General features: G+C 40.8%; 1 protein-coding gene across 1 annotated transcript; it reads right to left on the bottom strand.

The window, feature by feature from the left end:
* Nucleotides 1-1,068: 1,068 nt before the first annotated feature.
* On the bottom strand, nt 1,069-16,410 carry LOC115457147 (zinc transporter ZIP1-like). Its single transcript, XM_030186570.1, has 3 exons — nt 16,296-16,410; nt 15,101-15,231; nt 1,069-1,746 (listed from the first exon to the last, which is right to left on the bottom strand). Exons 1-3 carry the CDS (start codon nt 16,408-16,410, stop codon nt 1,069-1,071), a joined length of 924 nt encoding a protein of 307 aa, XP_030042430.1.
* Nucleotides 16,411-18,998: the final 2,588 nt, after the last annotated feature.

Raw genomic sequence — 18,998 nt, 5'->3', positions numbered from 1 at the left:
AGCAGTGTGCAGATCCCTGGAGCAGTTTTAGTGGGTGCAATGCACTTCACACAGGTGGACCCAGGCCCATCCCCCCACCTGTTACACTTGTGGTGGTAAATGGGAGCCCTCCAAAACCCACTGTACCCACATGTAGGTGCCCCCTTCACCCATAAGTACTATGGTGGTGATGTACAGTTGTGGGAAGTGGGTTTTTGGGGGGGGGGGATTTGGGGGGGTTCAGCACACAAGGTAAGGGAGCTATGTACCTGGGAGCAATTAATGAAGTTCACTGCAGTGCCCCCTAGGGTGCCCGGTTGGTGTCCTGGCATGTGAGGGGGACCAGTGCACTCCAAATGCTGGCTCCTCCCATGACCAAATGCCTTGGATTTGGCCAGATTTGAGATGGTCGGCATCGGTTTCCATTATCGGTGAAAACCAAGGCCGGCCATCCCTAACGCCGGCCATCTCTAAGGGCGGGCCAAATGTTGAGATTTGGCCGGCCCCGACCGTATTATCAAAATGAAAGATGGCCGGCCATCTTGTTTCGATAATACGGTCAGGTACGCCGCTTCACGGGGCCACCATTAGAGATAGCCATCCTTAGAGATGGCCGCCCATCTTCAATTATGCCCTGCCACGTAAATCTATGTGCTTTGAAAATTAGCTCCTATAGTGCATACATGCAAGTGGAGTCTACAGATGGGCAAGAAATGGGTGAGATTCCCACACACATAACTTACAGAATAATGTTAAGATGTGCATCAAAGCGTCCATGGTTATGCCAAGTCTATGGCTGGTATAACTGTGGACATATAAATATAATATGTGTTGATACTGGGTTATTCTAATCTTCTATAGTAGAATCTGGGATTCCAGGTGCTGCTATAGAATTAGCTCTCATTGTATAGCATCGGGGTGCCTATTTATAGAATTTCCTCCATAATTGGTAATTCTATAACCTCATGTCTATAATTATTAGTTATTGACCTTGAATAGACTCAGTTCAGTTCTTTTAGGTACATGTACATGGGTCTCTGGGTTGAAAAACAATTCCTTGCAGGTCTAGCTCATACCATTATCGTTCTGTTATGTCCATATGGCAATAAGAGCCATAACTGAGAATCCAAGGACTATGAACAGGGTTTTCAGCAGTGGCTTCCCTGGAGCGTTCAATTCCTGGGTCAAAATCTCCAAACAGGTAACATAAAGAAAAATTCCTGCTGCTATGCCTTCTAGGATTGCTTGAATCAAGGCAAATTCTGCAGCCCGCTTCATGGAAATCAGAATGCCAACCCCAATGCCAACTGGTGTTATGAGAGAAAATATGGAAATGTAGGCCAACAACCATTGGGGACGGATCCTGCTGTTGACCAACTTAAGGGACAAGCTAAAAATAATAATAACCTTATGGATCATCACAGCAATACAGATCTGAATGGTAGAAGAATAATTAGTTTGTAATCCAATGGAGAGGCCTGAAAAAGCCGAATGGATGGACAAAGAGCAAAAGAGGATTAAAGACCGAAATGATACATGAACTTCAAAGTTGAGGTGAACATGAGGATCACTCGGATCCTCCAGTGGCTCAGTTTTCCTACTGAGATCTTGCTTGGTCTCTAGATGAGCAGCTCCAGGTGTCACTACAATGTTCACCCCATTCTGCTCTGGTACCTGCTGGTGGAAAAACTGAATGACTACTTGTTCTATGATTAGCACCAATAAGAAACCCAGAGACAGGATCAGCTCCGCCATTGGATAACCAACCTGGAATATAAGATAGAAAATTATTATCAATAATGGGATTGTGACTAAGGTCAACCTCTCCCTCTCTCTTTCTCTCTCTCTCTCTCTCTCTCAAAGATTGTATTGGTTAGGGAGCTATTGTTTAGCAAAAATATGAAGGAAGGAGATTGGTTGTTGTCTTAGCAATACAAAACTTTAGATGGCCAAAAAGAAAGAGAATGCAAAGCCAATTGAATGTCTACATCAGGTTTCCAAAGAAACTAGGGTAATCTGCACAAAAAATAGCACAATTGCAATCCTAAATACCAATAGTACAGGTGTAAAAAGACATTAGAAAGGCCGGGGTAACTTTTACAGAGAGATCATGGTTAAAGCCCAACCTTCTAGGAGCCTGAGGAAGGCCATAGCCTCACCATGTTGGAAAGATGTGTGGATTATGAGAGAACTCGGTAGTAAGAAAGGGGAAAAGGCCTGGATATTAGACTAAATATTGGTCTTCTTAGAATCAAAGAGGAAGATAACAAAGCCTGGGATAACCTACCAGAGGCAGTGGTGAAGCTTAGGATCTGCACGAATGTCATACATATGCTGGAGGACAGCTATGTCACTGATACTGTGACTGACCAATGCAAATAAGGATAGCAACTTGTTTTAAGTTTTCAGACACAGGCCAAGGCAAATAGAGATACAGTGGTCTGTCCTTCCATGTTAAATTGTACAGCGCTGCGTAACCCTAGTAGCGCTTTAGAAATGTTAAGTAGTAGTAGTAGTATTCAGCCAGCGGCACTCAGCCTTTTTCTGAACGCTACCAGCATTATGGCCAGAAATGTAGTACCAGGTCATGCCCAGGCTCAAGAATTGATTTCTGGGTGACGGCAGAAAAAGACCTGCACGGTCCATCCAGTCTGCCCAACAAGACAACTCATGTGTGCTACTTTTTGTGTATACCCTACTTTGATTTGTACCTGTGCTCTTCAGGGCCCAGACCGTATAAGTCTGTCCAGCACTATCCCCGCCTCCCACCGCCGGCTCTGGCACAGACCGTATAAGTCTGCCCAGCACTATCTCCGCCTCCCAACCACCAGCCCCGCCTCCCAACCACCAGCTCTTTTAGCAGTCTCCGGTGCAGTAATACCAATAAAGCCCATTCACTTTGACCGATTTTCGTTGGGATTGCCACATGGGATCTGCTAGCGTGGCTTGATGGAAGAGGCCCTACATACGATATTTACCATTTATCTGGCTATGATGTACCACATTAAGTAGTACTGACTTTTATGCATTCACCTTGGCTGGTTTATTTATTTATTTGCTGCATTTGTATCCCACATTTTCCCACATATCTGTAGGCTCAATGTGGCTTACATAGTACCGGGAGGCGTTTGCCGGCTCCGGTGAGACCAAATACAAAGTGATATCGTGGTAGGATAAAGTTCATGTGGTGGAGTCACATTTAGGGAAATGTGCAGCGGAGGAGTTGAATTATGTCCATTACGTACTTTAATTTTGATGTGTCGCTGAGGTCAGGCATTTAGGTTGGATCGGCAGGGTGTGCCTTTTTGAATAGGTTAGTTTTTAGTGATTTCCGGAAGGTTAGGTGGTCGTGCGTCGTTTTCAAGGCTTTTGGTAATGTGTTCCAGAGTTGTTTGCTTATTTAGGAAAAGCTGGACGCGTAAGTTGATTTGTATTTGAGGCCTTTGCAGCTTGGGTAGTGGAGATTTAGATATGTTCGGGTTGATCTTGATGTGTTTCTGGTTGGTAAGTCGATCAAGTCTGTCATGTGTCCAGGGGCTTTGCCGTAGATTATCTTGTGAACCATAGTGCAGATTTTGAAGGTGATGCGTTCTTTGATGGGGAGCCAGTGTAGTTTTTCGCGGAGGGGTTTTGCGCTTTCATATTGCGCTTTTCCAAATATAAGCCTAGCTGCCGTGTTCTGGGTGGTCTGAAGCTTCTTTAAGGTCTGTTCGTTGCATCCTGCGTAAATTCCATTGCAGTAGTCTAAGTGGCTTATTACCTAATCTTAGTGGCTTCGTGCTTATTAAAGGCACTTAAACAGTTAAATGTTCACTACACCCCAGGAATGCACCCAAAATACCAGGCCCTAACCAGGAGGAAAGGAGAAACAGAGGTGATATGATACAGATGTTCAAATATTTGAATGGCATTAATCCGCAAACAAACCTTTCCAGAGATGGGAAGGTGGTAGAACCAGAGGGCATGAATGGAGGTTGAAAGGGGGCCGACTCAGGAATAATGTCAGAAAGTACTTTTTCACTGAGAAGGTGGTATTTACCTGGAATGCCATCCCACAGGAGGTGGTAGAGATGAAAACGGTAACAGAATTCAAAAATGCGTGGGACAAACACAAAGGAATCCTATTTAGAAGGATTGGATCCAAAGAAACGTAGCGGAGATTAAGTAGGAAAGTCAATGCTGGGCAGACTTCTATGGTCTGTGCCCTGATTGAGGCTGAATAGATTTGGATGGGCTGGAGCGGAGCTATTCAGGGGCTTTGACAGCAACTTCAGAAATCTTGGGATGGGGCCAGTGCCAGGCGGACTTCTACAGTCTATGCCCTAAAAATGGCAAGGATAAATCAAGATCAGTTATACATGTGATGTATCACTTCACGTCATATGTAATGAGTTTATCTTATTGGGCAGACTGGATGGACCATACGGGTCTTCATCTGCCGTCATCTACTATGTTGCTATGTTTCAGTGGCACTGAGCAGTTGAGTGCTGCCGAAAATGAGTGGTTAAGCCCCCCAAACAAGCAACTTAACTGGCTAGGACCTGTTTCTGACCGTTAAATCGCTTTGATTATCGACCTCACACTCTTTTCATACTGGAGCCTATTTAAGCTGAGCTGCTATTAGCACCAAATAAGTACCTGTATATAATATGTAACATAACATAGTAGATGACGGCAGAAAAAGACCTGCACGGTCCATCCAGTCTGCCTAAGAAATGTGCCACTTTTTTGTGTATACTTTATCTTGATTTGTACCTGTTTTTTCAGGGCACAGACCGTACAAGTCTGCCCAGCACTATCCCCGCCTCCCACCATCGGCTCTGGCACAGACCCTATAAGTCTGCCCAGTACTATCCCCGCCTCCCAACCACCAGCCCCGCCTCCCACTGTGCCACTTTTTTGTGTATGCCTTACCTTGATTTGTACCTGTCTTTTTCAGGGCACAGACCGTACAAGTCTGCCCAGCACTATCCCTGCCTCCCACCACCTAAACCGCTGTGATTGTAACCACAGAAAGGCCCATCCCCTTTCCCTTTACTAGTACTACTACTTATTATTTCTGTGGTGTTTCTTTCCCCCTAATTCTTTAAAGGATGCTTTGAGATATGCACGCAAATGGTGAATGCCCCAATTGCACACACATCATAATTGAACATAGTAATGTAGTAGATGACAGCAGAAAAAATACCTGCACGGTCCATCCAGTCTGCCCAACAAGATAAACTCATATGTGCTACTTTTTTGTGTATACCTGACCTTGATTTGTATCTGTCATTTTCAGGGCACAGATTGTAGAAGTCTGCCCAGCACTAGCCCCGCCTCCCAACTACCAGCCCCGCCACCCAATCTCGGCTAAGCTTCTGAGGATCCATTCCTTCTGAACAGGATTCCTTTATGTTTATCCCACGCATAAAATTTGCCAATTACTGCCAGATTCTATATATTGTGCCTAGCGTTTTGTGCCTCAATCTAAGCCTATTCCATAACAAAGTGCATAACGTGACTAGCTTAACAAGCCAATCAGCATTGTTAACGGCACTTAGCAAGCAATAATAAGCACTAATTGGCAATAATTAGAATTTACATGCATAACTCGCTAAGCGTATGCTGTAACTCGCTGCGTCAAAATTCTAATGTGTGCATCCAAAAAGGGGCATGGTTATGGGCGGGGAAATGGGCATTCCTAATTTATGCGCATTGTTATAGAATACTGCCCAGTCTGCGAACATCTACATGCAGAGATTCACGCCATATTTTCATCGGTATAATTGGACGCCTTAGTTTTAGGTGCCGGGATATCAACTAAGCGTATTCTATATACTGCGCCTAAATCTTATAGAATATGCTTAGGCAAAAATTATTTCCACGACGATTTTCCAGGCGCCATATTTAGATTCTACCTCTTAGTGCCAATTATTAGTACATAAGTACATAAGTACATAAGTAGTGCCATACTGGGAAAGACCAAAGGTCCATCTAGCCCAGCATCCTGTCACCGACAGTGGCCAATCCAGGTCAAGGGCACCTGGCACGCTCCCCAAACGTAAAAACATTCCAGACAAGTTATACCTAAAAATGAGGAATTTTTCCAGTCCATTTAATAGCGGTCTATGGACTTGTCCTTTAGGAATCTATCTAACCCCTTTTTAAACTCCGTCAAGCTAACCGCCCGTACCACGTTCTCCGGCAATGAATTCCAGAGTCTAATTACACGTTGGGTGAAGAAAAATTTTCTCCGATTCGTTTTAAATTTACCACACTGTAGCTTCAACTCATGCCCTCTAGTCCTAGTATTTTTGGATAGCGTGAACAGTCGCTTCACATCCACCCGATCCATTCCACTCATTATTTTATACACTTCTATCATATCTCCCCTCAGCCGTCTCTTCTCCAAGCTGAAAAGCCCTAGCCTTCTCAGCCTCTCTTCATAGGAAAGTCGTCCCATCCCCACTATCATTTTCGTCGCCCTTCGCTGTACCTTTTCCAATTCTACTATATCTTTTTTGAGATACGGAGACCAGTACTGAACACAATACTCCAGCTGCGGTCGCACCATGGAGCGATACAACGGCATTATAACATCCGCACACCTGGACTCCATACCCTTCCTAATAACACCCAACATTCTATTCGCTTTCCTAGCCGCAGCAGCACACTGAGCAGAAGGTTTCAGCGTATCATCGACGACGACACCCAGATCCCTTTCTTGATCCGTAACTCCTAACGCGGAACCTTGCAAGACGTAGCTATAATTCGGGTTCCTCTTACCCACATGCATCACTTTGCACTTGTCAACATTGAACTTCATCTGCCACTTGCACGCCCATTCTCCCAGTCTCGCAAGGTCCTCCTGTAATCGTTCACATTCCTCCTGCGACTTGACGACCCTGAATAATTTTGTGTCATCGGCGAATTTAATTACCTCACTAGTTATTCCCATCTCTAGGTCATTTATAAATACATTAAAAAGCAACGGACCCAGCACAGACCCCTGCGGGACCCCACTAACTACCCTCCTCCACTGAGAATACTGGCCACGCAATCCTACTCTCTGCTTCCTATCTTTCAACCAGTTCTTAATCCATAATAATACCCTACCTCCGATTCCATGACTCTGCAATTTCTTCAGGAGTCTTTCGTGCGGCACTTTGTCAAACGCCTTCTGAAAATCCAGATATGGCACTAATTGAAATAACTAAGAGGTACACATGTAAATTTAGACCTGTGGTCTGCAGCTACATTTTACACGCATCTCGAAAAAGGGGGTGAAGAAATGGGAGAGTCATGGGTGGTTCAGGGCAGATCATGATTTTCTGTGCAATTATAGAATAAGGAAGCTCTGTACCTAAAGCGTGTACACCATGAATTAGTTAGTGCAAATGGACACACCTAAAATTAAGTGTAACCCCCTGGACATAAGTGCTATTTTATAAACTGCTCTTAACTTTAGGCGTAGCTTATAGAATAATGCTCAGCATTTTATTTGGGGGGGGGGGGGGAAGCAATATTTTCAACACCATTAATAGAATCTAGCTATACACAACCCATGCAAGAGACAGTCAATGTTCAACTGAGCTTAAAATCTATTTGAGACAGGACAAATAAGGGATTATGGAGTAATTTATTATTTATTTATTATTACATTTGTACCCCGCGCATTTTCCGCTCATAGCAGGTTCAATGCGGCTCACATGAAAATATAAGTATAGCAGAATAATGAAAGAGGAGATAGGTAGGTGGAGATGGGCAAGGGAGAAGGGAGTAGGAGAAGGTGTGAGCAAGGGGTAGGTGAGCGTAGGAGAAGGGTAGTGGAGGCGGGAGGGGGGATGGTACATGGGATACGTGTAAGGGAATTTAGTGGGAGATGTAGTTTGGGTTATTGTCGTTGTCTCCTGGATATTTGTTGAGTATATGGGTCCATGAGAACGAATGTTTAAAACAACCATGGATACTGAACTGGTGAATTAGGGGTTAAGAGTTGAAAGTCAATCATCAGCCCCCAATAATCACAGCAGACGGGCGATTAAAACCAGGAATGACCAAAGCTATCCCTTCTGAGGTATAACTACCTTGTTTTCCTGGATCTGATCAGTGTGTCTTTATAATTAATTAGTAAGTCTCATTAAAAAAAAAATAGTGACCTTTCTACACACTGCAGGAATGTCAGAAAAATTCAAGGCAAACATCTTTCTTCTGCTCTGAGGCCTATCACAGACAGGCAGAAATCAGTTGTTCTGTGTACACAGTGTTCAGTGTAATTTCTAAAGTTAACTTTAGCAAATCCTCATTAAATCGTGCTGTTAAGGTTGCTTCCCTGTTTAATTGGTTTCACAGGGACCTAGGGGAAAGTTTGGTAGAAACAGAGTACAAAAAAGCTAGCATTAATTATAACTTTTGCAGATTAATTCCTTAAGGGTTAGTTAACACTAATTATACCCGTCAAGGCTTTGGAAGTCTCCTCAGGGCTCCTGGCCAATTAGCTGAGTAAAGCTAGCAGCAGACCTGAAGAATGATATCGGCAATTTGACTAACATAAAAAAAAAAAAAAGACGCTGCTTTGGATTCATGCCAACATACTGAATAAGCAGGTGGATCTGAAAGCACTGAATGTACCGTATAATATAAAGCTATACTTTCACAGAATTTAGATTTTTATTGAAAAGAATTTGGCACGTTTCCATCAACAGATGGAAATATAAAAAGATGACCAGGTTAACAAAAAAACAAACCAACAAAAAAAAACAACAACAAAAACATATAAAGTTCAAGAAAACCTCACGGGCAAAATACTGACCAGCTGACTCCAGCCCAGAAAGATTGTCATTAAAAAGTTATTTTATTTATTTATTTATTTGTTATATTTGTATCCCACATTTTCCCACCTATTTGCAGACTCAATGTGGCTTACAATAATCCGCTCTGGCTATTGCCATAACAGAGATAAGATACAATTAATAATTACAGAAGACTAAGATTAACGTATTGGAATAAAGCATTAGTTATAACAAGAATGATAATGAAATGATAGTTAAGGTAGTAATGCGTTACAGTTCAAGTGATGGGTCGTTGTGGTATGTTTTATTGAAAAGCTAAGTCTTCAGTGATTTCCGAAAGTTGATTAGGTCGCTTATTTTCATGTCCTTAGCCTTATTCAAGACCTGTTACAACTAGGAAGTCCCATATTTGATGATGAAGAGCAGCTAGGAGGAACAGAAAGCTGCATGTATGAAGTTGTACATACCCCGGAAGCTCTACTGCTATGGTTTAGAGATTAACTGAATTTAGGGTGATGTGCTTAATGGTCACACTAAATAGCCTAGTACCAATGTGAAGTGACATTTTAGAAAGGCTATACACATCAGAATTGAGACATCCAGGTTAAGAATAGACACTTAGGTTCCTGTTACATGTGGCAGGAGCATCTGATTTTAGAACCACAAATGTCTAAAATATGAATGGGCCAACATGGACACATGACCCTTTACGTTATGAAATAACAACATTAATATTCATGTGCTGGCATATACATGTTTATGTTGGCATGTTTAGAAACAGTCATTTATTTTTCCTAAAGGTATCACAAAGGGTAGCTGTAAAGGGCTTTCCACAGGCTATGTACTTGCAAGCCACACGCTAAAAATAAATTTTATTTTCACGCAGAGGGGACATGTCTGGGGATGGAAAGTGGGCACAGCTGCATTGCCATATGCTAACTGATTAGCGTGTTAGCCCTTTACCTAAAAAATAGGTGTCGATAAGGGCTTATGCGCTATTTTTTAATAACGACTGCACTCGAATGTCAGCTGTCTCCCATTCCACTTAGAGGATGCATTATGGTAGACGAGTTGAAATTATTTTGAAGTTAATCGGAATGAAGATTTAAACACCAGATGAATGTAGGTCAAACTAATGACACAAAATAAAGCCTTCAAGGCCGTTTTCTTGCTGGCTTTGAGATGATGCAACTTCTAAAAGGGAAATACTGTGGGTAGATTCTCTAAAGCGCAAAAGGCCTTAGGATGCTTGATAGCGTCGTATCCACTAAAGATTTAAAACATGTTATTGAAAGAGTGCTCAGTGTCTAAGTTAGGCACTGAAGTTAGGGAATTTTATTCCATAAAGTATAGGCACCTAAATATTTTTCAGAATTTAGGGCTTAGCTTGCTGTTTGGTGTTTTAGGCCCAGGTGTGGAACGTTAGGCCTATGAGCTCATTTAAGAGAGGTATATAGTGCTCAAGATCAACAAGAGCTTCATTCCCCTTCCAATCTTTTGCACCATCACTTTCATGCTCTATAAATTTAGGAGCCTTCTGATATATTTTTTTAAATCTACGTTTATATGATTCTGTCAGCCAGATTGTTAAATTTAATCTGTCAACACATTTTTTTCTGGGTATTCAAGCCCTTCAATTCCAATGTGTTATTGAACATTAACATGCTTCATTAAATTTAATTTGTGTTGGTTGATTAATAATAATGTGGGTTAACATGTGTATGCGTCTTAGTAAATCTAGCCCTAAATCTCACACACCAGACACCCTCACCCTTGTCAAGGCTCTTAAGTTCTTACTGTTTGTCCAGCCTTGGTCTAAACCTAGTCATTATTGCCCATCTAATGTGTATATAACATTCACTAACACTTTATCTTATGAATACTAAAGCATGAAATCTATCCACATGTTAATAAGCAAAAGGTATGTACATGAGAATATAATGAGCATGTGAAGTTATTACTCTGAACTACATGCTATTTAGTGACTACACATTATTGTCAAAAGTTAGCATGTACCCTGTAAGAAACATCAAGCCTTCATTGCATATGTGGTAGAGGTTAAAGACGCGTTAGCTGCAAAATATGCAAAAAAACATGAAGGATAAAGATGGACCAAAAGAGAAGAGACAACAGAAGAAAAGAGAGGATAGGACAAGGAAGAAGAAGGAGAGAAAAAGAAGAGCTGGCAAGAAAGAGAGAAGAAAGAGATATAGCTGAGGAAAGCAAAAAGGCAAACATGGCTTTGGATTTTCAGGCCTTGGAATACTGTGTTAGTTCATCTTAAGGATGAGGTGATCAACAGGAACTACTTGAGCTCACAGACCATTATGACCTTATATGAGGAGTTAAACGATGACCTCAATCCCTCAGATAGGCTTTCAAATTCCTGAACTCATTGCATTTTCATCTCTTTGGGTCTTTTCAAAACCCTTGGATGCAATTTGCTGAATAGATCAAAACTGATTTTCCAAACCATGCAAATACAAATTAGGAATTATATAGGATTTCCAAATCGGAACCTAACATGACTCTGAGATCTACTAATGTTTTACAATCAAGTTGCACTTATGCCTTCTCATGAAAAGGAACAGAAAGTAGTATTATTTGTGAATGTGATAAACAGAAGAACCATCTAAAGATGTTTGTCAGCTACCCAGGATCCTGACACAATTCCTTTATTTCATCTCTCTCTGCCCTCTGTCAACTATTTGAGAAGACTATCATTGCAGAAGCTGATTGGTGGTGACTACTCTTCCTGTTGCCCAGCTCTTCAACACCACATTGCATCTTACACATGTTCCAGAGGTACCTCAACAGACCAGGCAGAAAAATCTACCAAAGGAAATATATCTAGCAAGCAAGATCGCCAACTGACTCCAGCTTTTCAGGATAGGTTGATTCACTCCAGTCTTGGTTGGATTCACGCTTTCTGTGTGGCTTGCAGTTCTAGTGACCCAATTGACTTCTCCGAGAAATGAAACACTAAAAATTCATACTGTAGTTGGATAGAACAAGGACTAGATCAGTAAATATGAATCTAATTGTTGGGATGGGGTTGGGATTTTATATACCACCTTTCTTTGGTTACCATCAAAGCAGTTTACATATTATATGCAGGTACTTATTTGTACCTGGGACAATGGAGGATTAAAGGACTTGACCGGAGTCACAAGAAGCTGCCTTGGGAATCAGACCTGGCTCCCCTGATTCTTGGGCCACTGAACAGGAAAACGTACTACCTTATAGGGATATAAACTATCAGCAATACCTATCTTATGTGGCCAGGGTAAGAAGAACTGGAAAACATACAATGGAAATTTGATCACGTCACATCTGCTTTGAAAGATCATCACTGGTTCAAAATTTTGTTTCATGCTTTTAATCTTTCCCTCAAGGTAGACCTTGATATCTATCTTCATTGATCATTCCATATTTCACACCTCGGGTGTTACGATCTATTAATGATCATCATATGGTTTTTGCCAGGGCCAAGTTTAGCTCAGTTAAAAAGCATACGTCATAGTGCTTTTTTCATTGTAGCATCATATTTGTGGAACTCCATGCCATCTTCATGTACATTGTTATTTTTTAATTTTTAAGTGAATAAATATACAAGTGTTGGTATCCTCATCCATTCTCCTCACTTTTTGTTTTATACTCCATGCCATGAGCCATCTATAGTGAACCCAATTTAAAGAAATTTAAGGCAATTCTGAAGGCATGGTTATTTGAACAGGCATATACTAGTGGGTGATGCAGATCTCGAATGAATGTTTACCTTTCCTATTGGATCATTGTAGTTCTTTTCCTTGCTTTTAATTTTTATTTGTAAACCGCTTTGTTCTGTTTGTCAGTTAAAGCGGTATATCGTCATGAATGAAAAAAATAAGTAAGTAAATAAATAAATACATTCAAACAGCCACATTACCTGTACATGAATTCAGACTATCTACGGATAATCTCCAGAATTTGATTATGGTATTTTTTATTGCTAGGTGACGAAGGACATATTGACACTGACCTTGGGTCTTCATGTCTTTACTTTCCCCAAGAAATCCAGGAGAAAGGAAATACTCAAGGTCCATGCCACATTTTACTCTATCAATGAGTATACATTTAGAAAGAGACAAACCAGGCAGCTTCAGGTGTATGAATCATTGTGGTGTTAACTTGCAATATGTCCCTCTAAAAGTGGCTGTGATTGTGATTCATAGAAACATGGCGGCAGATAAAGGCCATATGACCCATCCAGTCTGCCCATCCTCTGTAACCCCTAATTCTTCCTGTTCCTAAGTGATCCCACATGCTTATCTCATGCCTTTTTAAACTCTGGAACAGTCCTCGATTCCTTGTATTATTTTTCACAGTCTGCCTGTTAGGTATTACGTTCCAGTTGACACTAATTAATCCACATCTAGAGAAGAAGCCCTCATTCTTTTCTGCTGGATATAGGGCTTATGTACTATGATAGCCCACAGAAGTTCCATGCGGTTTACAGAAAAACATAGATCTGGACAGTTTCTAGGAAGTTAGAAATAAGAACATAAGTCATTGGCAATAAAAAAAATTATCCACTCAGCATTTGGTATCCTGCCTGGATTCATTGTTCCACGTCCCTTCCCTACTCCTTGGACAACATTTTCCTTCATAGGGAACACTTTTTGGTGTGTTTGGCATTCCCGTTTGAAGTTTGAGCAAGCTGGTCCCCAACGACATCCAAATTGTGATGCTTAACGAATGCTTAAACAAATAATGTTACTTAGCTTTTCAATTTTGCCCAATGGGGCTCTCTGTTTCACTCTGCAATTTAGCTTCCTCAGGGGGCCAAGTAACTTACGGCAAATCACGATGCCTTAAGCAACGGCATCCTCGCTTCATATGACACCGGTAGTCCAGTGTTATCTGTACCTAGGTTTAGGTGCAATATATAGAATACGCATGGTTGATATCCCAGCGCCTAAAACTACACTCTTCCATTTACACCAATGAAAACATGGTGTAAATCCCAGTGCATAGATTTAGGTGCAGAGGGCCATATTCTATAACTATGTGTGCACGTTTCAGTACGTCCGTGAAATGCACATTTCCTCGCTTATAAGCACGCCCCTTTTTGCCTGCGTGCAATAGAAATTAGATACACCGCGTTACATAATACACTTAGTGAATTGTGCATATCAATTCAAATTATTGACAATTAGTGGTCATTATTGCTTGTTAATTGCCGTTATCAATGCTAATTACCTTGTTAAGCCAATTAAGCTACATGCACTGGATTTTGGCGCTGATTTCTAGTTGTGCTACATAGAATCCAGGGGTAAGCGCTATTCTGTATACTTCGCTCAAGTCAGAGATGCCATTCATAGAATATTATTATTATTATTTATTGCATTTGTATCCCACATTTTCCCACCTTTTTGCAGGCTCAATGTGGCTTACAATGTATCGTTATTGGTAGATAATAGATTGGGAGATGACCGTTATTGGAACATAAAGAATAGCGTAGTCGAAGTTTAAACATTAGATAAAAGTAGAAAACAGTGCTGATAATAGGTAAGGTGGCGGTATATTACATTTATAGTAGCTGTTCTTATTGGTGTGCCTTGTTGAAGAGGTGAGTCTTCAGGGATTTGCGAAAGTTAGTTAGTTCATAAATAGTTTTTAAATTGCGCGTCAATGCATTCCATAACTGTGTACTCAGGTAAGAAACGTTTGACGCATGCATTAGTTTGTACTTTAGGCCTTTGCAACTGGGGAAGTGAAGATTAAGGAAAGTGCGGGATGTCCTTTTAGCGTTCCCGGGTGGCAGGTCTATCAGATCTGGCATGTAGGCTGGGGCATTTCCGTGAATGATTTTATGAACTAGAGAACATACTTTGAATGCGATGCGTTGTTAAGTGGAAGCCAGTGTAATTTTTCCCTTAGCGGTTAGTTCTCATTTTTTTTTGGGTGTCAAAATTTCAGCCCTATTTTATTTATTATTACATTTATATCCCACATTTTCCCACCTGTTTGCAGGCTCAATGTGGCTTTCGGTTGATAATAAATACAAGATTATGTTGTGGTCAAAAGAGGTAGAAGTGAATCAGAGGTTAGGGGTTCGAGGGTAAGGAGGATAATAAATTGTCCAGTACGATCATTGATTATGTTGTGTTGCTGGGTGTGGGGGTTTATGTTGGATCGGTGGGATATGCATTTTACTGAATTTAGCCCATTATTACTATAACAAAGCTTATTCTGACGAAATTAATAATACGCAGAAATTTGATAATGAGATGACAAAAAAAATCACTTTTAAAACTGGAAGAGTAAAAAAAGAAAAAGTTTCCAGACCACGTCTTGTTACTCACTTTCCCCAACCTGTTTCTCAGTTCCACGTCAATATCCCTGAGGTAATCAGCGAGTATATGCATCAAGCCGGCACCAAGAAAGATCCCAGCACCAAAAGAGGCAATCATTGACTGCGCGGGTGTTCGCATTCCTAAGTTACGGAACAGTAAGGAAAAAAAAAACTAATTTCATTGCTCTACTCATCTGAGAAATATATCAGATCAGCCACGCTGGACCTGGATATTCAATGCCAGGCTGTTTCTGGTGACCGGCATTGAATATCCGGTTTAACTTTGGCCGGTCTGATTTTAACTGGCCAAACTGATATTTAGCACTGGCCGATTAAAATCGGACTGGCCAAAATTATTCCAACTATTGTGGCAGCCAAATATGGCTGCCAAACTTGGCCAGCCTAGCTTCGAAAATCTGCAGATAGTTATATCATGGAATATAACCTGCTATCTTTTGGCCGCTAACTGGCAGTATTTGGACGGCTTCCTAAAGGAAAAGTCCATAGACCGTTATTAAATGGACTTGGGGAAAATCCACTATTTCTGGGATAAGCAGTATAAAATGTTTTGTACATTTTTGGGATCTTGCGGGTATTTGTGACCTGGATTGGCCACTGTTGGAAACAGGATGCTGGGCTCGATGGACCTTTGGTCTTTCCCAGTATGGCAATACTTATGTACTTTTTCAGGAAGGGACAGCCGCCTAAATTCCATTTTAGTGGCCAGTTCATTCTGGATATTGTCCTCAACATTTTTATGTTCCTTTCTTGATATTTTCTTTCTATTTACCTTTTTGTTGTCCTTTTTTTCTTTATTCTTGTACTCATATTTTCCTTTTCTTATTCCTTTAATCTCTGCATTTCTTCTTTTTTTATACTCATTGCATTTAATTGTAGTTGACTTCTCCCAACTTATCTATGTAATTCTTGTTCTGTTCTTAATATTTTTTTTTATCTTTGAGTGATTTAGCTCAGACCTACACGAGAACATAAGCATTGCCTTACTGGGACTGACCGAAGGTCCATCAAGCCCAGTATCCTGTTTCCAACAGTGGTCAATCCAGGTCACAAGTACCTGGCAAGATCCCAGGTACTTGTGACCTGGAATCTTGCAGCTTTTCCATAATGTGTTAGACACTTTTAATGATATTTCCTTCCTCCACTTGTAAAATTACCTAGTCACAGTTCAAAGACAAAACTATTACCTTTTGAAGATCTGTTCTGGAACCACTTGACATGAGCTGGTATAAGACCACAAACAATGGTCAAAATCATCAGTCCCACCAAGCATCCCACCTTTACTGCCAGTAGGGGATCCATCTCAAGTCCAATGATGAGCAGAAGAGAATGCTTCTTAAACCATGTTAGGAAAGTTGTACAGTCTTTAAACTCATGAGTATCGAGCCTTCAAATGGTTCAATGAAACAAGTAAGCTTCTCTCTTTCTTCATATCTACTTCTCTCCCTCATTTTTTCCCCATGACTCTCTATCTCTCTTCCTTGTTCTGCTGATGTTTTAATTTCTCAGTCTTTTTATCGCTTAAAGTACGTGATCAATTGATGACTCTGTTCTGTAGATCTTTCATTTGAGTAGCCATGCTATTTTCCAACCATTAGGTAACTTATCAAATTACACTTCATGTCCTGGAAACTGCAACCCCATCAATTCTTCCAGTTTTTGCCCTAAATCAATAGAATATATTTGCTCTTCTAAACACTTTTCAGTGAAACTTTGATAAGACGTGAGCAGTTGGGTGGGGCAGTAGCTATTATTCCTACCTCTCAGTTGACATTTTTAGTACCTTTGGTACAAAGGCCTCACTATATTATTACCAAGTTGCTAGATTGCTTCTTTACATATTTGACTTCTATATTTTTTTGCCCCTGTAGTTATTTGGACATTCATTTAATTCAACTGCAATGAACTTGATTTTTTCTTAGCTACTGACCACTTCACATTTTTAGTTAAGACTATTATATTTTTTAAGTTTATGCATTCTCTTTAGTTGTTCTTATCTTATAATAATAAAAACCGGACCAGAAATGCACATAAGTACATAAGTATTGCCACACTGGGACAGACCAAAGGTCCATCAAGCCCAGCATCCTGTTTCCAACAGTAGCCAATCCAGGTCACAAGTACCTGGTAGAAACCCAAAGAGTAGCAACATTCCATGTAGAACCCCAAAACGTAGCAAGGTTCTAGAATTCTAAAGAATAACAAGGTTCCATGCAGAATTTCAAAGTGTAGCAACGTTCCATGTAGAACCTCAAAGAGTAGCAAGATTCCATTCAGAATCCCAAGTACATAAGTGTTGCCATACTGGGACAGACTGAAGGTCCATCAAGCCCAGCATCCTGTTTCCAACAGTGGCCAGTCCAGGTCACAAATACCTGGCAAGATTCCAAAAAACGTTCAATACATTTTATGCTGCTTATCCCAGAAATAAGCAGTGGATTCTCCCCAAGTCATTTTAATAATGGTCTAATGTCGAAACGCATTTGGTTGAGATGTCTAAAACATTACAGCAAAAAAAGTAGTAGGGCTAAGCTCTTATGGTCTGTGGTCCTGGAGAAAAAAACACCCATATATATCCAGACTGCAATGGACTTAGATACCAATGAACTTATGCATCCAGCTTTTCTTACATAAGTACACAACTGTGAAACGCTCTGTCCAAAACCATGAGAGCTATCCATAACCATCTTAACTTCAGGAAATTACTGAAAACCAACTTGTTTAAGAAGGCCTACCCCCCTGACCCAAGTTAACTTTCTACTTCCTGTGACATAGCAAAACTATGGACCGTATTGGACTTCTATCACCACCCCCCTCGTTATTTCTTTGTTGCCTTATACTTATGTTTCTTACATGCTTACTACTATGTTGTGTATTTGTATCTTACTGAACCGGAGCCTGCCTCTTCGGTATTGTGTAAGCCACATTGAGCCTGCAACTGAGTGGGAAAATGTGGGTATAAATGTGTTATATATATATATAGCGTGTAGCGATAATCTTTGGTTTGGACTAATACAAACATTCCAATGACACTTCCAATGTCTTCAACTCTTACATTGCTCCAACGTTGGATTTCTGCTTAACTCACTACGTAATGGAATACCAAAGTCCTCTTAAATTGTCATGTTTCTATTGTAAAGTTATTTTCTTACGACATCCTCTGTGGCTGATATTCTGCTCAGATACGTCAGCAAATACTATAGTACCTAATAAATCAATAAAGGAAATATTACATTCATCCCTTTGCCCAGCCTTGTCAAATAATGGTGGAGACTGGATGGACCTTTCTGGTCTTTATCTGCTGTCACTTACTATCCCCCCTGGTTACAAAGCTGCATTAGCATTGCTGTGTGGCAGCCCCTAGCACGGCTTTGTAAACGGGGGGGGGGGGGGGGGGGGGGGGGGAGGGGAGGGTATGTTACCATGTTACACTTAACTCCAGTGTTGTAGATCACTTTATTATTACAAAAGATTTCTCTCTAAAATAGAGGCAAATATTGTGCTTAGAAAAGATGAAAGTTCTGTGAAGTGCATCAACATTTCAAAAAGTATGAAAAGGGAAAACGCCTCTGAAATCCACCCAACCTCCAACCCAAATGATTATCTTTAATGACACAGGTTGAAAGAGATCATAGGTTCCTTTATCATCATTGACATTAAAAAAAAACCCTTTCATTTTATAGTGCAAAAGATGCTAAACCTTCACAGAACTGACTATGGATCCAGGAAACTTAACTTCAAATTTTCAAATGCAGGGAAGATATCGCGTGTAGGTAATCGGTCCAACACACCGACCTTGGCCAGAATTTCGCTATATATTAGCTGTCCCAAGGCGTGAGTAAACCAGACAATTTCAACGCGTTCAAACTTCCTGCACTGCTGTGCATTTC

The sequence above is a fragment of the Microcaecilia unicolor genome, chromosome 14 (genome assembly GCF_901765095.1).
Source record: "Microcaecilia unicolor chromosome 14, aMicUni1.1, whole genome shotgun sequence".
In the NCBI taxonomy this organism is placed as follows: domain Eukaryota; kingdom Metazoa; phylum Chordata; class Amphibia; order Gymnophiona; family Siphonopidae; genus Microcaecilia; species Microcaecilia unicolor.
Note: the sequence above shows the minus strand (reverse complement) of the source record. Positions and strands in the feature narration are given on the sequence as shown.